The 21,140-nt window shown below is 36.7% G+C and overlaps 1 protein-coding gene across 2 annotated transcripts; it reads left to right on the forward strand.

The window, feature by feature from the left end:
* Nucleotides 1-1,640: 1,640 nt before the first annotated feature.
* Nucleotides 1,641-19,259, forward strand: PLRG1 (pleiotropic regulator 1). 2 transcript variants are annotated; one of them, XM_043567049.1, is made up of 15 exons: nucleotides 1,641-1,773; nucleotides 3,326-3,432; nucleotides 4,469-4,611; nucleotides 5,313-5,366; nucleotides 6,740-6,833; nucleotides 7,037-7,124; nucleotides 8,719-8,820; nucleotides 9,806-9,898; nucleotides 12,421-12,570; nucleotides 12,660-12,761; nucleotides 13,294-13,396; nucleotides 14,356-14,464; nucleotides 15,445-15,584; nucleotides 16,306-16,499; nucleotides 17,441-19,259. In XM_043567049.1, exons 1-15 carry the CDS (start codon nucleotides 1,765-1,767, stop codon nucleotides 17,498-17,500), a joined length of 1,548 nt encoding a protein of 515 aa, XP_043422984.1. In that variant the 5' UTR covers nucleotides 1,641-1,764; the 3' UTR covers nucleotides 17,501-19,259. The 2 variants fall into 2 exon arrangements, with proteins under 2 accessions (XP_043422984.1, XP_043422992.1); XM_043567057.1 differs by lacking the exon at nucleotides 1,641-1,773 and adding an exon at nucleotides 3,725-3,796 and having other exon boundaries at nucleotides 3,321-3,432.
* The last annotated feature ends 1,881 nt before the right edge of the window (nucleotides 19,260-21,140 follow it).

Genomic DNA, 21,140 nt, shown 5'->3' on the forward strand with positions numbered 1-21,140 from the left:
CAGTGACCCCTACTGCTCAAATAAGGCATCTCTGGGTGTCCACCAGGACAGATTCTTAACCTTTCATGGGTTTTAAATCCTTTTATGAATCCAAAGAAATCTATAGACCTTTCACCAGAAAAAAAAATCAGGTTTTATATAAATATAAAATTTATATATAACATACGTAATTCATAGATCCATGAGCTACATAAGGGGGTCACCGGGCTCTATTTATCTACCTAAAACTTTTAAGTGGATAATATAATTCTATAGATTCAAGAGAGCCTTTTAAAAGGAGAATAATCTAGTGCAATTTACCTCAATTATTACAATATTTTTAAGACCTTGGGCTTATAAAAATTTTCTAGGATGATTAACATGTTAATAGACCCAACTAGACAGTTATTATATTGCCATAGTTATATTAGAATCTTGTTTGTATCTCTATAATTTTACTGCATTTTAAAATCATACTCTTTTGTATATCTATTGCCACCTATAGGGAAGTTATAATCTGATATAGCTTCCCAAGTACATATATACTTCTTTGCAAGGCCTACCACTAGTGGACACTGTTACAGAAGATCAGTTCATAGGCCAAACTGCTACTCAAATTCAAAGATGACTTTATTTTCAAGCAGGAACATGATCTTAATGTTTTTAGTGAATAAAAAAATCAGTTTCTTTTTTTAATCAGTGAATTTCTAGTGAGATTATCATTTCACATCGCTATACTTTTTATAAGATTATTTTTTCCCCTCTCAAAAGCATATGCGGGGTGCTTTGGGGACAAGATCAGTGGAACTGGGTAGGTTAAGGAGCAAGCAGGACCAGTGAAAGACTGGTCTATTCAAGTTTACAAATGTCTACCTCCATCAAGGTTTCTTTTTACGCAGAAAAGTAATTGGGCAGGATTAATCGAAAATTGCATTTTACCTGGGTGAAAAAACAAAATCTCAATACTTGGGCACCAGGCTGTGTATAAATAAAAGTGGCTCAAGTCTTCCATTGCATCCTTTTTTCCACCAGCTTTGAAAGCTGTACCCCAGCATTGTTGATGCCACATTAATTAGCAGACAACTAGGAAATAGCCAAGAATTATGCAGTTTTGAGAGATTAAACAACATGTATGCAGCGTAAAGTAAGTTTGGCGTTTTGCCGTATGTTAAAAATCTTTTGCAAAATTTCTCAAATTGAAACAATTCCGCAATATTGACTCAACAACTGTTCACTGGACAGTGTAAGTGGGATTGCTTTTCGGAGTTAAGGCTACAAAGGCGTCTGAATGCTTCCAGACAAAATTAGCCAAGCAGCGGAAGCAGGCGACATAAATTGCGGGGGCGACCCCCAAAGAGTTTTAGCGCTGACCGAGGTTTGCTCTCTCCAGATCCTCCCCACAGCTGGTTACTTAGATTCGCTGAGAAAAAGGATTAAGCTTCCGGGAAATACAACGCAAACAGCCACACCCCAAACCAAAATATTTAAGTCACAGAATAAGGCAGAGAACGTTATTTCAAGCTTTCTCCAAGAAGGTGAACGAGACCCTTAGGTACGCGGTACCAAGAACCTGCCAATTCAGGCCCGACACTACGTCCCCGAAGAAAAAGACCCGCCCCCTCGATCCCACAAGGCCGGCGGGCCACCAGCACGCGTGCGCGGACTGCGTCAGATCCGGCGCCAGGGCGCCGGATTCCGGAAGGGACTGCACAGTTGTGGCGGCGGTTTCTGTGTTGCAGGCTAGCGTTTCTTGTCTGCTGGAGCGGCGGGTCACCCAGCGGCATCATGGTCGAGGTAAAGTGGCACTTGGGCGCTGAGGGGTCGTTCGCTTCTGGAATGTTTTTCTTCGGCGTCAGGCGTGAGGGACCAAAGGTGTTCGGAGTTTGGAGAGGGTAGAGGCTGCGAAAGGAGGCTCTCTGGCTGAGGCCGGGTAGTCTCTTCTTAAGGTGTTCAGGGATAGAGGGAAGCCGGATGGCAGCATTAGTTGGAGGTTACCCTCAGGCATGAAGCCGGAGAGAATTCTTACTGCCTTTTTACTCTTGAGCCTTTGAGCTCGGCAGTGTCCCCGGAGGCGGTGCTTCTGGACCGCTGATACTCCCCATCTGCAGAATAGAGTTCGTGGTTGTGTGTCCTAAAAGATTGGCAGTATTCTCTGGTGTTCACTTAGTGCTTTCCATCAGCTCTTCCCCAGGAAAACCTGCCATTTTGAAGTTTTGCATCTTTCCCTGTCTTGAACAACCATTCTGTTAGACAGCCTTGTCCGTCTTATCTCAGAAATATTTCTTGACCCTTGTCCGTGTCCACTGCGTTCACTTTAATTCAAACCAACACCATCTTTCATCCGGACAAGAGCATTAGCTCTTTGCTGGTGTCCTTGCTTCCATTTTTGTTACACCCTCCTCCCTCCGTAAATTGATCTGTTTAAAACGTAAGTTGATCATGCTTTTTCTGCTTAAAATCCTTTACTGGCCCGATGTTACTAGAGCAAAAATGCAGACTGTTGGAATAATCTTCAAAGAACCCTTATCCTGATCTGGACCTTGCCTACCCTTGGAACCTCATCTCGGTATCACAGCCCACCTTCCTACTGAGCATATACAACTCTTGCGGCTCCTGGCATCATTGCAGATACTGAACTGCTGTGTACATGGCATTTTCTCTTTACTGAATTGTTCTTAACTCTTCTGCACAGAGCTAACTCTCTACTTAACTGACATCTCAGAGAGGATTTTTTAAAAATATAATTTATTGACAGATTGGTTTCCATACAACACCCACCGCTCATCCCAACAAGTGCCCTCCTCAATGCCCTCTTTGCCCTCTCCCCCACTCTCCATCAACCCTCAGTTTGTTCTCAATATCCAAGAGTCTCTTATGGTTTGCCTCCCTCCCTCTCTGTAACTTTTCAGAGAGATTTTTCATAACTATCCTAAGTTCTTTCTGTGTCTCATGCCCTTGCTTGTTTCCTTCATAGCACTTACCAAAATGTGTTGCTTATTTTTATCTGTTTTCTCTTGAGCACCTGGACCATGACTGTCTTTTCATCATTCTTTTGTTAGCGTCTAGCACAGAACCTGCCAGACACATAGCAGGAGTTCAGTAGATATTTACTGAATAAATGACCAAGCTCAGGCATCACTAGTTGGTATGGGTGGGTCTCTGGCCAATGAAGAGCTTCCTCTTCTTCTAAACTTGACTCCTATAGCTTGCTACAAATAGCCATGGTGAGTGGTAGAAAGCAGTTTACATATTTAAACTTGTAAAGTGTATAACTAATTTGAATTTAATTTAGGTTATGATATGTGTAATTTGCAGATGGATATGTGATTATAATCTTTCTTTCTAGGAGGTACAGAAACATTCTGTGCACACACTTGTGTTCAGGTCATTGAAGAGAACCCATGACATGTTTGTAGCTGATAATGGAAAACCTGTGCCTTTGGATGAAGAGAGGTAGGTATTGTTCCTTTTCAGTTGCTAGAATAGTTTAACTACTTAATAACTGGGGGAAGAGAGCAGGGAGAGGGGGACCTTTAAAGATTAGTGAGTGATACTAACACTCATAGGATATCTATTCAATAATGAATGGTGTTTGGGCATGATTTAAGCTGATTTAACTTTTTTTTGGCCTTGTCTTTTACAGTAAAAATCCCATTAATTAATTGCATTTATAAATACCCAGTAATTAGGAGAGTCCCTTTTAGGTGTTATATCTTATAATCAATCACTTTGTATGTGCTTTCAGCTTCCCGCTGCTCTCAGAGCCTTGCTGAGCTGAAATTGTACCTGGCCAGTACCTCTACTCCCATCTTTTCTCGTTAGTATGATGAAGATTTTTGAGTGGTGGCATATTTTTGGTTCTACATCTCCAGCTCCAGTCTGGGATTGCATTATGTGCAGTGTTCCTTCTTTGTCCTTTACCCTTCTTTTAAAATCTACTTAATTCCTAAAACAAGCATTTATATTTAATTTATAAAGTGAGCTATTCTTAAAATTTATATAAGTGCATTTCTTTAAAAAATACTGAACTAATTACGTACTTCGATTAGTTCTAATTACTCTTTTTAGATACATCCAGTAAAGGTTATGATAGAAGCTTTTGCTATATTTTTATACTTACACATTTGAAGGAAAATATATTGACTTTTAGGTTTTTAAAAGGATATATTAGTTTCTATGTATTTTTAAACCGGACCCTTGATAACTTATCATGAAAGGTTTTGTATTTATTGGTTAACAACCTAAAATGTTACTTAGACTTAATGGATGCTATGTGGTGGATTATGAACAAAAGTGTGGAAATGCACTTGGAAGTTTTGAGCTTTTCAAAATACTACTTTAAAAACTTCATAGAAATTTTTTCTACATGATTAGGCAAACCTAAGCTATTTAAGTACTTGTGTTTCTCGGCTATCTATGAATATATTTACTTTGGTTCATATTTTTAAAGTACTCAAGATACATTATTATGTTCATAATTTTTAAATAGTCACAAACGGAAAATGGCAATCAAGCTGCGTAATGAGTATGGTCCTGTGTTGCATATGCCTACTTCAAAAGAAAATTTTAAAGAGAAATGTCCTCAGAATGCATCGGATTCCTATGGTCATAAACAATATCCTGCCAATCAAGGTAAGTGTGGCATTATCAGAAATGTGATTCTTTTTAAAAGTAGAAATGTAATTTTTAAAAATAGAAAAATGAAATGTTCTAGTGCCTGTTCTGGAAGGACTGACTAGAGCCAAACCCTATTGAACTAGTGTACCAGTATTATAATGGAAGTCTTGATTTCCTCATTGGAGTAGTGAGTTGAGATTATTGGTTGGTAGGTTTTTTCTTAATAGGAAATAAAAAAGTGGTAGAATCATAATCGCAGAAATTATTAGGATATAGAGAAGGTCACAGTGGAGACTAAAGGAAATATTTCTAACCCATGGGGAGACCATCTGTGTATCTTGGCTGTAATTCAGAAAGATGATACTAAGCACTGGCATTCTAATGCATAAAAATAATCTAACATTCCACTGAGAAATCATTTGCTTGGAAGAAAAACCACAGTTGATTTTTACTTGACCGAACAATCTCTCTATATACCATTAGAATTGTACAAGCTTTCTTGACATCATATTAACAAAAGGTCAAAAGAAATAGCTGTGTCCATGGTCTTCAGAAGCCAAAACAAAAATGATCAATTTATCTTATATCTGACATTTGGGTTTAGTTGGGAAAATTTGAGAAATTCAGTTGATAATTTAACACTTATTAAAAGAGATGATACTTGTACATATGATAAATTTGCCAATGATCATAATGATTTTTCTCCTTTTTTTAAGGACAAGAAGTTGAGTATTTGGTGACAGGTACACATCCATATCCACCAGGACCTGGTAAGTGAGCTATTTTATATTGAAAATATCTTGTAGTCATTTCTTTGAATGAACCAATAATATGATTCCTATTGCCTATAAAATACAAGATAAACTTAGCAGACAGGCATCCAAGCATAGCATTTATTTATTTATTTATTTAGGCATAGCTTTTATTTTATTTTATTTTTTTTTAATTTTATTTTTTTTTATTTTTTTTTTCAACGTTTATTTATTTTTGGGACAGAGAGAGACAGAGCATGAACGAGGGAGGGGCAGAGAGAGAGGGAGACACAGAATCGGAAACAGGCTCCAGGCTCTGAGCCATCAGCCCAGAGCCCGACGCAGGGCTCGAACCCGCGGACCGCGAGATAGTGACCTGGCTGAAGTCGGATGCTTAACCGACTGCGCCACCCAGGCGCCCCTAGGCATAGCTTTTAGATGATAGTAAACTAATACTCAGTATCAGATACATTCATTGAGCAAACATTTCTAAGCACCTAAATTTATTTCAGGCACTGTGCTAGGAATTCAAAGACAGTAACACTGCTCCAAGCTAAAACATGCTTATATGGAGGTTTAAACAGACATGTTATTATCATTAAACTTATAAAAGTGATTGAAGTGTTAGTGTAGAATCAGGTGTGATAAAAGTGTCTACTAGATGTCTGTGTGTGTAGAAAATTGGCACACAGATGGAGTGGCTAGTATATTGGGGTGGAGGACAGAAAGCTTAGTATATCTAGTTTTAGTAATTTTATTAAAAAAAAAATTTTTTTTTTTAACATTTATTTATTTTTGAGACAGAGAGAGACAGAGCATGAACAGGGGAGGGGCAGAGAGAGAGGGAGACACAGAACCTGAAACGGGCTCCAGGCTGTGAGCTGTCAGCACAGAGCCCAACGTGGGGCTCGAACTCACGGACCATGAGATCATGACCTGAGCCAAAGTCGGATGCTTAACTGACTGAGCCACCCAGGCGCCCCTAGTTTTAGTAATTTTAGAAGACAGGATTTACCATAATGAAAGCCCAGACAGATTAGTACTTCTTGTTTAGTAATTTACATTTACTCTTGGAAATATTCGGTTAGTATTTGGGGGCTGCTTAATTTTTATATCTGAAGGTAATACCCCAAAATAATAGAAATTGTCTTTACTGTCTTGGGTATGTTAATACCAAGCTGCCTGTGATTAAATCAAATTTGAGTTATGTGATTTCAAGTTACATTTATTATTAAAAAGTTAGAAATAAAAGACTCACAAAACATAATGGAAATTTTTATAGTATCACCACCTGGAGATACCCCATGTTTGCTTCCAGTATTTTATTTTAAACCTATCTAAATGAAATCAAAGATAGCTACTGAAAGCAATTGATGTTTTTCTTTAAACAGGGGTTGCTTTGACTGCAGATACTAAGATCCAAAGAATGCCAAGTGAATCAGCCGCTCAATCCTTAGCTGTGGCATTACCTTCTTCTCAGACCAGGTATGAAGTATTATGCTTCTAATTATAGAGATTTTGAAAACATAATTCATTGTTTCTGTTTTTCTCATTTTAAGGTTTCTTTATAATTACGTATTATGTGACGTTTTCCTTTATCATTGCTTACAAAAATTTGAAGAGTTGGTTCTGCAGAGCACATGACGTGACAATTAATTGCTTAGAATGTGCTATTTCCTTTGCTTCAGGGTTGACGCAAATCGTAATGCACCTGCTGGAGGTGAATACCGACATCCAGCGGCCGCTGACCGTTCACAGCCTGCCGGGATGACTTCAGTAAGTTTCTCTGTGTCAAATCATGCTGCAGGTTTCTAATTTTTGGAACTTGTTGCCTTATTTTCCTTTATTGCAAGAGTCTTCAGTTAAATACTAAATAAATGAAAATTTGCCTTGGAATTACTAAAGTAAATAATGGCTGACTGAGCTAGTTGTTAGTATTTCATGGCCCTAAAATTTAAGTTGCTAGTGAATTGATATATTTTTTAGAATTTAACATTTTGTTATTCTGTGTCTTTTACACATTGTACGTAATGCTTATTTTGATGTATATAATGTGATGTTGCCCTTTATTATCCACTATTAAAAGTGCAAGGAATACTATTCTAAAACTTGTGTTAATATGGTTTAAATATGAAAATCTCTTTTTTGTTAAACCCTTAGTTGGCTGACACAGTTTAGTGCTGTTAGTAATGTAATATTCATAGGCTGTAGAACTTGTATGTTATAAATGAGCATTTAGAAATACATAAGTTTATGTGTAAGTAAATGGTAGCTAAATTGGTGAAAGTAGTTATAAAAAGAATAACTGAAAATACCTAGTTTGTTTTATTATGCTATCACTTGAATAACTGCAGGCTTTGATTCCTTAATTTATTATGCAGTTATTTGGCTTTATGAAATGAATTAATCTGTGGTCTTCCCACCACATTTCTTTTGCCTCCATTCACAGATCTCTGCTTAGGCTTTCTGCCTCCTTAGGAGGAGGTAATGTAAGCTTCTTGAGGGCAGGAACTTTATGGCTTAAGTATGTTTTGGATGCATGGATGGATGCTAATAGTAGATGGTACATCAGCTAAAATACCTTATATTTATTTAGTTAGTTTTTAGTGTTTATTTCTGAGAGAGAGAGACAGACAGAGCACGAGCAGGAGAGGGGCAGAAAGAGAGGGAGACACAGAATCTGAAGCAGGCTCCAGGCTCTGAGCTGTCAGCACGGCACAGAGCCCGACGTGGGGCTCAAACCCACAAACCATGAGATCATGACCTGAGCCGAAGTCGGACGCTTAACCAGCTGAGCCACCCAGGCGTGCCTAGAGTACCTTTTAAAATGTTAATTAAGTATTTTTGGAAGGTAGTTTCTCCTTTGCAATATTAAATCAATAATGTTAAAATACAACAATGACAGGCGGAGACATTAATCCACTTGCAATCACTCAAATAATGGTAGGAGCTTATATAGAGCATTTACAGAGTAGTAATAATGTCTTTGTAGTAACTGTATGAAATAGGCACTGTTATTTCCACTTTACAAAGCAGGCATAGAGGTTATGTAATTTTTACCCAAAGTCCAGTCAGCTAATAATTGGCAGAGCTGGGTTCATGAACCCATGCTTGGTGATATGTGCTCTTAACTCTAATGTTTTGCCTCTGAGATTTTTTAATTGATTTTTAAAATTAACATACAGAAAATATAATTCTGATTAGAAGTCTTAGGTGTGCAGACATTTTCTGGTTATGCAAACATTTTAGCTGTCTTTTCATCAAAGGGGGTAAAAAGCCTCATAAATCCCCTTTTAAAATTTTTCATTTTTGATTTAACATGAAATGTTAGGTATGTCTTTAACAATAATGTAATCTGTTCTATGTCTAGGCTGTTATGGAGGCTGGCAATGCCAAGAACTCTGCACTGATGGCTAAAAAAGCCCCTACAATGCCCAAACCCCAGTGGCACCCACCATGGAAACTGTACAGGGTGAGTGAATCTGTATATCATGCCATTACAGAAACGATGATTGCTTTCCAGTTGCAAGAGCTGAAGGAGTGGAATAAGGAGGAAAAGGAGTGAATATGAGCACTGGTAAAGTGGTCTGAGACCAGATGAGGGAAGGGTTAGGCCCCAATCTTGAAAGATAGATCTTAGGAAGACTTCTTTAAGTAAAAGCCATGTATGTATTTCCTATAAAATACAGTATAAAATGTTGACAGAAAGCTATTAGGTGTAGAGAACAGATGAAATAAATTTTCTAAGTGTTTAAAGTGTTTAGTGTGAAGGCTAGGAGGAAGAACAGCATATGACATTGTTTCTTTGGCTCTATTGATGATCTTTTTTCAATTATAGTAAATTAAATGATTCAAAATGTACCAGATCTAAAATGAAGTATATATAGCAGAAAAACTGTAACTGCACTTAATTTACTATATGTGCTAAATTTGGTATTTTAATTGTACACTAACATAGCCTTTCTTTTCGTGTACAGACCTAATAAATTTTATTAGATACATAAATTTGGGTAATCACCTAGTCTGTATATAGAAGTTCCAGCAACTCAAAAAACACTCCTATGCTATTATTTTACAGTCATATCCTTTCCTACCCATGGTGACTGTTCGTCTGTTTTCTATATTATAGTTGTGCCTTTTCAATTTTGTTAAATAATGGAATTACATGGTATGCACCTTTTGAGACCGACTTCCTTCACTCAGCTTAATGTCTTTGAGAGTCATCCAAGTTGTTGTGTCTATTAATAGATTCCTCTTTGCTGAGTAACATTTCATTGTATAGATATATCAATTTGTGTATTCATTTACTGAAGATAAATTGTAAAATCTGTCAAATAATTTTACAAACTTATTTGAAGATGTGAGGACGGGCTATTCAAACTTATGTGCAATGAGTTGAAATTGAATAAACTTTTATGTGTAACGAGTCTGCCCATTCTACCTTTTGTTTTATGCAGGTGATCAGTGGACATCTTGGCTGGGTTCGCTGTATTGCTGTAGAACCTGGAAACCAGTGGTTTGTAACTGGATCTGCTGACAGAACTATAAAGGTAATGAAGAAGGAAGAAAAAAAAAATAGGACTTTGTATTTGCTATATAAATTTTATCTTTTATTTTCCTGGGTGGAGATTTCTGTTGTACTTTCTGTGATTTCTTAGACCTGAGTTTGGGGTAAAAGTTACTATATTTATCAATTCACTGTTCTGAATAAATATGTTTGAGAAATGATATTTAAGTAACAAGTTTTGCAAACAGTACATACTGACTACCTACCACTAATTCCTTGATTTTTACCTTTTTTCTCTTCTGGTTACAAAATTAAAGTATGCTTATTTATTAAAAAATGTGGAAAATATAGAAAAATATAAAAGAATACAGACCCATACATAATCCTAACACTGTCAAATAATTTGAACATGAATTTCTGTTTAGTATTTATTTCTGTGCATATGTGTCATTATATTTACTTCTGAGCTCTTTTCCTGTGTGTGTAAGTGCGTATTTTGTTTATTTTGAGGTTGAGAGAGAGAGTGTGTGCACATGGGCATGAGAGCAGGGGAAGGGCAGAGGGAGAGAGAGAAACCCAAGCAAACTCTGTGCTACCTGTGCAGAGCCCAACACGGGGCTTGATCTCAATGACCTGAGCTAAAATCGAGAGCCGGGTGCTTAACTGAGCTACCCAGATGCCCTTTTATTTTATTTTTTTTATTCTTTTATTTTTTATTATTTTTTTTAAACGTTTATTTTTGAGACAGAGAGAGACAGAGCATGAACGGGGGAGGGTCAGAGAGAGAAAGTGAGACACAGAATTGGAAACAGGCTCCAGTCTCTGAGCTGTCAGCACAGAGCCCGACGCGCGAGATCATGACCTGAGCCGAAGTCGGACGCCCAACCGACTGAGCCACCCAGGCGCCCCCCCCCAGATGCCCTTTTAAATGTGTATCTTTAAGAAGTCATGCTTGGGCGCCTGGGTGGCACAGTCGGTTAAGCGTCTGACTTCAGCCAGGTCACGATCTCGTGGTCCGTGAGTTCGAGCCCCGCGTCAGGCTCTGGGCTGATGGCTCGGAGCCTGGAGCCTGTTTCTGATTCTGTGTCTCCCTCTCTCTCTGCCCCTCCCCCGCTCATGCTCTGTCTCTCTCTGTCCCAAAAATAAATAAACGTTGAAAAAAAAAATTAAAAAAAAAAAAGTCATGCTTGATGTATAATTTTGTACTCTGGTTTTTTTTCCCACTCAATATTATATCAGAGGCATGTTTCTGTGAGAAAAGGATATATCACTTAGGTATTCTATACTGTTTTCCTGTTGTTAGACATTAAACTTTTTAGTTTCTTGATTTTCACCATCACAAGTAATGCCGTAATTAATCGTTGAGCCTAAAGCTTTTTGCTGTATTTTAAATTACTTTGTTACTATAGATTCCCAGAAATGGAATTAATGGGTTAAATGTTTTTGAGGTTGACACTCAGAGTACAGCTTATTTTCCAAAATGGACTAATTGATACTTGCAGTGTATGAGAGAATCCTTTTCAGCACACTGATTGTGTATTTTTAAAAATACCTACTAAATGTTAAGCAGAAATGGGTATCTAATCTTTTGAAAACTGTACATAAAAAAATTTCTGGTGGGTTTGAACTTTTTGATACCTAATAAAGCTGCTTTTAGGTTTTTTCAACATACATATATATTTATTTATTGAGGTATAGTTGACATACAACATTATATTAGTTTTAGGTACACAACGTAATGATTCAGTATTTATATACATTGTGAAATGAATACCACAATAAATCTAGTTAACATCTGTCACCATACATAGTTACAGATTGTTTTTTCCTTTTAGAGAGAATTTTTGAGATCTACTCTTTTTTAACAACTTTTAAATATGCGGTGCAGTATTAATAAATGACAGTCACCATGCTGAACATTATATCCCCATGACTTATCTACTTTATAACTGGAAGTTTGTACCTTGACTCTATCCATTTTGCCTACTCCCCACCCCACCTCTGGCAACTACTGATCTATTCTCTTTATCTCTGAGCTTTGTTTGTTTGTTAATGTTTGTTTTTAGAGTGTATATGCCAGTAAAATCACATAGTATCTTTGTCTGACTTATTTCACATAGCATAATTCACCCAAGGTTCATCCATGTTGTCATAAATGGCAAGATTTCATTCTTTTTCATGGCTGAATGATAGTTCATTGTGTGTGTTTTTGTGTGTACATACAGATACACAATACATTTTTTTTTTATCCACTCATCCATTGATGGACATTTAGTTTGTTTCCATAGGGTTGTTTTTTTTTTTTTAAGTTGTTGCCATCCTTGGCTAATTTAATGTTATTCATACTTTCGTTATCTATGATATCCTTTTATATATACTAAGATTTTGTCACTTATTGCAAATACTTTCCTAGTTTGAACGTGCTTTTTTTATTCTATTTTTTCCCTGCTTAACAAGGAAGATTGGTGGGAGATTGTTTTTGAAGACTTACTTTTAATATCAAGATTCTAAAAATTTGCTTTGGAATAATCCAAAAGAAAAAAATTAAATATTCTTTGATTGCAGATCTGGGACTTGGCTAGTGGCAAATTAAAACTGTCATTAACTGGGCACATTAGTACAGTGCGTGGTGTGATAGTAAGCACACGGAGCCCTTACCTGTTCTCCTGTGGAGAAGACAAACAAGTCAAATGCTGGGATCTTGAATATAATAAGGTAAGCTTGTAGTTGAGGATTTAAAACATTATGAACCACTGTTTTTCTTTCTAATTATAGAGATTTTCACTTTCCTGCTTTATTTTCAGGTTATAAGGCACTATCATGGACATCTGAGTGCAGTGTATGGTTTGGATTTGCACCCAACAATTGATGTGCTGGTAACCTGTAGTCGAGATTCAACTGCACGGGTAAATGGAGTAGACCCTTGTGTTTATTTGTAAATATATTGCATCTTACAGTATGCATGTTTGGTAATGGAGTCACATGTGATTTAAGAGAATTGAAGATAGTTGCCTTGACCTGTCGGTAGCCTAGCCCCTGAGTTTCTTGACTTCTGTGTTTTTTCACCTTCGTTTTCAGTTCTGTGGCCTCATCGTGTTTATTATTGGGAGTGCCCTGCCTCTGAAATGTGACACTTGCACGTTCCCTTCCCATCACTACAACTATTTTCCATGAGCTGTTTCCTTCAATAGTCTCATTATACCCATTCTTACACTTTGGGTACCCTAATCTTTCAGGTTTTTGTTGTTGTTGTTGTTCCCATCATCTGCCTTCTGTCTGCATTCCCCAGCCAGCTTATAGATCATTATCTTTCTTTTAAACAGTTTTTCATTATATTCAGGCACGGTTGCCTAGTAAATTCCCAGCCTTGAATTGATCCAGTTATCTGCCTGAGATATGAATACCTGTTCTGACAGTATGTCTGTTGTGTTTTTATAGATTTGGGATGTGAGAACTAAAGCCAGTGTGCACACATTATCTGGACACACAAATGCAGTTGCTACAGTGAGGTGTCAAGCTGCAGAACCACAAATTATTACTGGTATGACTGATAGCTTTTGAGTTTATAGTGTATTTAATCAGAATGCATTATGATTATGCATATACTTTTCCTATTCACTATGACTCTTGCTTTGTATTGTAGACACATTGGGTGTGCATTTGAAATTTGGTAATTTTTCATTTGATTGTTTTTATCTCAAACTGTGTACATATCAGAATATATCACATCTCAGTATCATGTAATGTTTGATTAGAAATGCTTCTGTTAGATACAATTAGACATTGTTTCATAGTATCAAAATTACTGGTCTAAGAAGTTGAAATTAGGTGAAATACCCTGAGACCAATTACTTTTAGAGCTGGTTTGAGTCTTGTTTTACTTACAGTAAGATTAATAATACATCTTTACTTGGGGTGCCTGGGTGGCTCACTTGGTTAAGCGTCGGACTCTTGATTTCGGCCCGGTCATTCTCTCACAGTTGTGAGATTGAGCCCCGTGTTTGGTTCCATGCTGAGCGTGGTGTCTGCTTAAGATTTTCTCTCTCTCTCTCTCTCTCTCTCTCTCTCTCTCTCTCCCCCCTCCTCCCTCCCTCTCCTCTGCCCCTCCCTTGCTTGTACACATGCACACTCTCTCAAAAAATAAAAATAAATTAAAAAAAAATATTAGATCTTTAAGACTAGAAAGTAATTCATTCACTTGATGTATTTTATTAACTACAAGTTTTTTCTTCCCCTCCATGAGGAGTAACATCATGTATTTGCTTTGTTACTCGCATTTGTTCTAGCTGTTGAGAGTGCATCAAGCATTTATTGCCTTTTTTAAGAATTAAATTTAAAACCAACCTAAAAATTAGAACTGTAAAGTAATTAGCCAAGAGTTGATAGGACTTTCACTTAGTCTATATGTATCTATGCAAGACTCCTTCATATTTTGTTGTGTTTAATTTTTGCGTTATTTTTTCTGATCGAATTTTGAGGGTGTGTGTGTTTTTATTATAGGAAGCCATGATACTACAATACGATTATGGGATTTGGTGGCTGGAAAAACAAGAGTCACATTAACAAATCACAAAAAATCCGTCAGGGCTGTGGTTTTACATCCTAAACAGTAAGTGTATTTTCCTAATTCACTTCTCTTTTTTCAATATTTAGTATAAGTATGGAAAGACCAACACTGGTACTATTTCTGTAGTTATTTAGCTGTCATTTCCAGGCCTGTGCCACTTACAAGCATGCATTTCTTTTATTTTCCCTATGTCGTATTTTGCTTCATGACCTATATGTGATAAGGAAAATTTTCTACATGGTGAGCAAGGATAGTGTCAAACGAGACAATATGAATAAATCATTGCTAAAATCTGCGTGTCAAAGTAGAGGCTAATAGAAGATGGATTTAATGTTTTGATAGAAATGTTACTGGGCATTGAGACATACATAGAGTAGTTTAATTTTTAAGTTAATATACATAGAAAAAAATAGTAGGAGCCGTGACCTCATAATCAGGTTATCCATAGAGGTGAGCATATTACCACAGCCTGTTTATTATATCACATCACCTTGACACTTTTCTGGTCACATTGATATCTTCTGTACCCATTATTTCCTCCCTCCCTCACTTTTTCTGTCTTCCTCACTCACTGTCTTTTTTTCCCCCCACTTCCTTTTCTCTTTCTTTCTCTGTTTCTTTCCTTCTTTTCCTTTCTTCCTGTTTTCCCCTCTCTCCTTCTCTTGCTCTCTATCCAGAATAGTTTCATAACCCCTTGCCCTTAATGTGAATTTAAGGTTTTGTACATTTGTTGCTTTAACTCAGTGTAGAGCATTGGGGAAATGAGAATAAAACATTAATCTTGGATTTTTATTTATTTTGAAGATCTGATTTGACTTAAATATTTATTTTGAAGATCTGATTTGACTTGGAACAGATTATCTTCATATTTTTACCTCTTGGTATGACAATAATATTTTGCTAAAGCTACGTGGACCCATAAATGCACATGTAGAGAATACAGCCCTAACAAGCTTTTTTGAACTCACCATTTTATTTAACTTTGTTTACTTTGTCACTAATTCTTTGTAATCTTGTTTCAGTTACACATTTGCATCTGGGTCTCCAGATAACATAAAACAGTGGAAATTCCCTGATGGAAGTTTTATTCAAAATCTTTCTGGTCATAATGCTATTATTAACACACTGACAGTAAATTCTGATGGAGTGCTTGTTTCTGGAGGTAAATTAAGATTTTAGAGATAAATGTGTTTTAGTCTCATTTTTTTTCTTTTGGTAAATGAGTAAACGTTTATAAAATTTCTAAGCCATCCCACCTAAGTATTATAACAGAACTTGCCCAATTACTGTGTATTTGGATGTTCATATGTGTGTTCATGCATATTTGTAATACCTGTAGCATATTTCATAGTTTAACCATCTTTGAGTTCCCACATGATAAATCTAAGGAATTCATGCTGGGAACCACCTGAAGTTTGGTTGTGTATTCTGGAATTAGATATTGTTTTGTGGTGCTTTTTGAGCTCTATACTAAATTCTGAATTCACACATAAAAATAGACGAACCAGGGGCGCCTGGGTGGCGCAGTCGGTTAAGCGTCCGACTTCAGCCAGGTCACGATCTCGCGGTCCGTGAGTTCGAGCCCCGCGTCAGGCTCTGGGCTGATGGCTCGGAGCCTGGAGCCTGTTTCTGATTCTGTGTCTCCCTCTCTCTCTGCCCCTCCCCCGTTCATGCTCTGTCTCTCTCTGTCCCAAAAATAAATAAACGCTGAAAAAATAGACGAACCAGTATTAAGAGAAGCTTCAGTGCCTATGTCTTACATATCTTTATAACTATTTAATCTTTATTGTCACAGTACTTGACCTACGGATGGTACTTAAATGTTTGTCAAGCTGAATTGTTGATAGGACATCAAGTTTAATTAGATTTTTTTTTCCTTTAAGCTGACAATGGCACTATGCATCTTTGGGACTGGAGAACTGGCTATAATTTCCAGAGAGTTCATGCAGCTGTGCAGCCTGGCTCTTTGGATAGTGAATCAGGAATATTTGCTTGTGCTTTTGATCAGTCTGAAAGTCGGTTACTAACCGCTGAAGCTGATAAAACCATTAAAGTGTATAAAGAGGATGATACAGCGGTAAGTTCTCTATTTCACATATATTTTAAAGTAAAAGAAATCATACCAATTTAGCAAGTGCTTTTTCATTTTAAAGGTATTGAAATTATCAGAAGGGAAAATAATCTTCATAGTATTAAAGAATTTGTCATCTTGAGTAGTGAGTGTTCATAGATTTCTGTATTGGTTTCATTGATGCCAGTGAATTATCCTTATTTACTATACTTGGGAAATCTTGCATCCACAATAACCACATGTTGGGGCTCCTGGGTTGCTCATTCCGTTAAGTATATGACTTCGGCTCAGGTCATGATCTCACAGTTCGTGAGTTCGAGCCCCTCGTTGGGCTCTATGCTGATAGCTCAAAGTCTGGAGCCTGCTTCTGATTGTGTCTCCCCCTCTGCTCATGCTCTCTCTCTCTCTCTCTCTCCTTCAAAATAAATAAACATTAAAAAAAAAAAAAGAATAACCACAAATAAATAAATTTCTATGCAGATAAATTCTAAAATCATAAGCTTTGGTATTACCAGAATACCTAAATAGCAATTTTATTTGAGATGAAAAACCATGAACTGAATTTGTAGTGAACCAGTCGTCCTTTATTAGATTCAGATAATGTCAAAAATTTGTCAACTATTTCTTTTTTTTTTTTTAATATAATGTATTGTCAAATTGGCTTTCATACAACACCCAGTGGTCATCCCAACAAGTGCCCTCCTCAGTGCCCGTCACCCATTTTCTCCTCGCCCCCACTCCCCTGTCCACCCACAGTTTGTTCTCTGTATTTAAGAGTCTCTTGTGGTTTGCCTCCCTCCCTTATCAACTGTTTCTGAAATTGTTAAAGAACTGCTAAATACGTAATGCCAACTAATGTAATTTAGAATTGATGGCCTTGTTTTTGTTAGGGAGTTATTAATTAAAAAACTAACAATATTTGGTTTTATTTAATTTTCTGTTTTCAGACAGAAGAAACTCATCCAGTCAGCTGGAAGCCAGAAATTATCAAGAGAAAGAGATTTTAATGTAACATTCTCTTCATGGTGGTTCCCCCCCCCACACACACCCTTTTAAAAAAAAAAAAAAAAGCTTGGTGTTGATGAGGATATCCAGTCATTTTGTGCTCTGGCTAGGAATGCAGAAACTCACATGCTTAAATCATTCCTGCTTCGTATTTTATAATAAACTGCTCCCCCCCCCCCCCGTGTTATTTTCTAAAATAAATAATTTGAGATCCTAAGAAAATGCAGATATCAAGCATACGCAGGTTCATTGAACACAACTATTCTAAAGATAGAATATTTGTCAGTTTTTTAAAAGACACTTTTTAAAAAAACTTAACCAAACTGCTTACTATAATAAGGATATGTTTTGAGGGGAGCAGTTGTGTTTTTGTGTGTGTTTTTTTCTTTTCTTTTTCTTTTTTTTTTTTTTTTTTTAGTCCTTTAAGAACTAGTATCTGTGACTAATAATTTGGGATTAAAGGATTTGAAGTCTTACTATAATTTATGTATGTTTATTCCACAGTTTTTGAGTGTATGCTCTGCAAAGCTCTGCACTGGATACTGTTCAGGAAATAGACAAGCAAGTTGTATCTGGCCTCCAAGACTCTAGTTTATGTTACAGAAATGCAGTAAGGGAGAGGCAGGCAAAAAGCTGGAGTAGCACAGAGGGAAGAGCCAGTAATTTTTCCCAGAGAGCATGTGGAAGACTTCATAGAGTCAGGGGTATTTGAGCTGAGCCTTGAGACGGCACAGAGGGAAAACAGTTTTCTAAGATGAGGCATAAAGTGAATGAAACCAGACGTGGGAAACTCTGACGTGTTCTAGGAGCAAAGAGCTGTCTGCTGCAGTTGAGTAATGAGAACAGCTGGTTGGTGCTGGAGAATGTGCATGTTTGCAGTTTGATTGTATTCCAGAAGCAGTGGAATACCAAGATAGGTATCAAATCCCGGAGAAATAGCAAGATACCAGTGGAGGTATTTGAAGCTGTGGCAAGCCCTGTAGTCTTCTTTGAAGACTTTCTGCATAAGGGTTACTTAAGTTTCTGATACCTATGCCTTGTAAATGAGTTTTCTGATCCTTGCCCTTAGGATCCTGAGTCCCCATCAGTCAAGAAAATGAGTCCAACTTCACTTTCCATAGTTAGAAAACACAGTTACAAGAACAATTAAATTTTTTTCAAATCAAAAATATTGCACCATAATTTTGAACAAGTATTTCTGAATTATACATATCCCATCTTGCATGCTATAGGTGGGAGTATAATTTTATAACCTTTGGGGGGGGGTTTCAGAGTATATTGAAAATGCTCAAACCATTTCGCTAAACTCTTCATTAAAAATGAAATTACTAGGAAACTGCCTAATAGGAATAATCTGACAAGTGTACACAAGCAGGTTTATTGCACCTTTGTTGTTTAATAATTAAAACTAGCTCAGAGGTCCTACCAGTAAGGGACTGGTGTAATAGATTATGGTACCGTCATGCAATTTATTTCTATTCATTAAGAGTGAGGGATGTCTCTGGATTAACAATAAGATGTCCAAACTTTTATGTAAAAAAAAAAAAAAAAAAAGTTGTGGAAGCTTTTTTTTTTGTAGGATAACTTGATAATGCTATAAAAAATAATGGAAAAGTAATACCACATTGTTGTCAGTGGCTTTGTGAGGGAGTGAAATTGTGGGAGAACTTTCATGATTGGCTTTATATATTTCTATAATGTTTTAATTTTCTATAAGCATGTATTTTGTAAACTTAAATAAAGAAATCCACTACACTTGCATCCCTGAGAGATTCTCATATATCTTCTAGCACAAGAAAAATAGAGGTGAGGAGGGTCACATTCCTAAAGGCCGACCAGAAACCACAGCTAGCACAGGGAGGTGAGCTAGCTTCTTTTCTGCCTAGCAAAGCTTCAACTGTTACTTATTAGACAAGTACCAAATTCTGAATAGCATTTACAAAATCCATCTCCCTTCATGCTATCTTGTATTATGATGTCTCGGATCCTCTTGGAAAGAGTTCATTCACCATATGTGTTATGACCCCCATGAGATTTCAGGCAGAATTAATGCATTTGCTCTTTTTTTTACCCACTTGACGGAACCCCAACCCAGGGTAAGTTCAAGTCTCTTACCTTGCCTATGTCTTGTGTATACCCAAGCTGCAGAACTTCCTACAGGAAAACAGCTTTGCTACCTGGACTCATGTTTCATTTATGACCTCTTACCTCAAGTGGGCCAATAACAATGATGACACACACCTTTCTGTAGTTAATCCCTTCTGCCTCCTGTTGCAAAGGATGAACTCTACCCACCTAAAAAACAACTCTGAATACACCGTTGTTACTAGACCTAATGTTCCCTCCTAAGTCTCACCTATTTCTCTATTCCCTTGTATAGCCAAACTCCTTGAGTTGTCGTAACTTCATGATCTCTCACTTGCCATTCTCAACTGATTCCAGTCCAAACATAGTGAAAGTAAATGTGTTCAACTGTTCTTAGGGAAATGGAAGAAACTTAAGTAGTATGAAGGAGTTGGTAGGAGATAAAGCAATGAAAAAAAGATACACAAAGTTAGCCTGAATGTCGATTTTTTTTTTTTTTTGGCACAAAAATAAAGTAGATGCAATTATTTAGATAAAGCAATCAAGAAACACAAGAATCATAAATGTCCTAAAAAAATAAATAGATAAAGGGGTGAGGGAGACAATTCTGTTCAATTCCATGCCATTATATGTTTTTTTTAAGTTTATTTATTTTGAGAGAGTGGGAAAGGTAGAGAATCCCAGGTAGGCTCCATGCGGTCAGTGCAGAGCTGGATGTGGGACTTGAGCTCACGAATTGTGAGATCACACCTGAGCTGAAATCAAGAGTCAGATGCTTAATCCACTGAGCCACCCAGGTGCCCCATCCATGCCATTATTTGAATAGCCAAATAAAATGGTTAATTTTAAAGAAAAATATATTTTATGGCAGATTCCAGAAGATACAGAAAACTTAAATTCTTGTAGATGAAATAGTTTGTCAAGGAATTAATCCTTACCATTACCACTTGCACATATCACTTAAGTGCATTAAGCTTCAAAGTGGAATTCTAATTTCAATGCACTATAAATTTTATAGGATCTAGATAAGGAAAAGATTTTATGTGTTTTAAAATGTATTTCAAAGATATCCAAATCCAGTGATGCACAAGTAAAGGAAATGATTTCATCTTGCTTGTGAATACTGATGGAAAAATCATTATTAAAGGCTAATAAAAGAGTCAAACAGCACTTACCTAAGTGAAGTTTATTCCAAGAGTGCCAGGAAATTTCATTATTAGGAAATAGTATAATTCATCATATTGGTTTATATGAGGAGAAAAATGAGCGTCTTCATAGATGGTAAAGGGGTATTTCAATATGATTTGAAATCCATACTTCATTAATTAAAAACAAGACCTACTAACATAGGAACAGATGGATATTTCAAAAACTTAATTACCCTATAATGAGTTGTTAATAGAAATATTCCTGTTAATGTCGAAAACAAGGCAGGGATATCCATCCACATCACTATTAGGTTTTTAAGACTTGTCTGGAGTTTTCTAGCTTTTCTGGAAGTTTTTTTTAGAAGATATAGAGGTATATTGAGGCATCTGTGTGGCTCAGTCAGTTGAA

This window comes from Prionailurus bengalensis, chromosome B1 (assembly GCF_016509475.1).
Source record: "Prionailurus bengalensis isolate Pbe53 chromosome B1, Fcat_Pben_1.1_paternal_pri, whole genome shotgun sequence".
NCBI classification, from domain to species: Eukaryota; Metazoa; Chordata; class Mammalia; order Carnivora; family Felidae; genus Prionailurus; species Prionailurus bengalensis.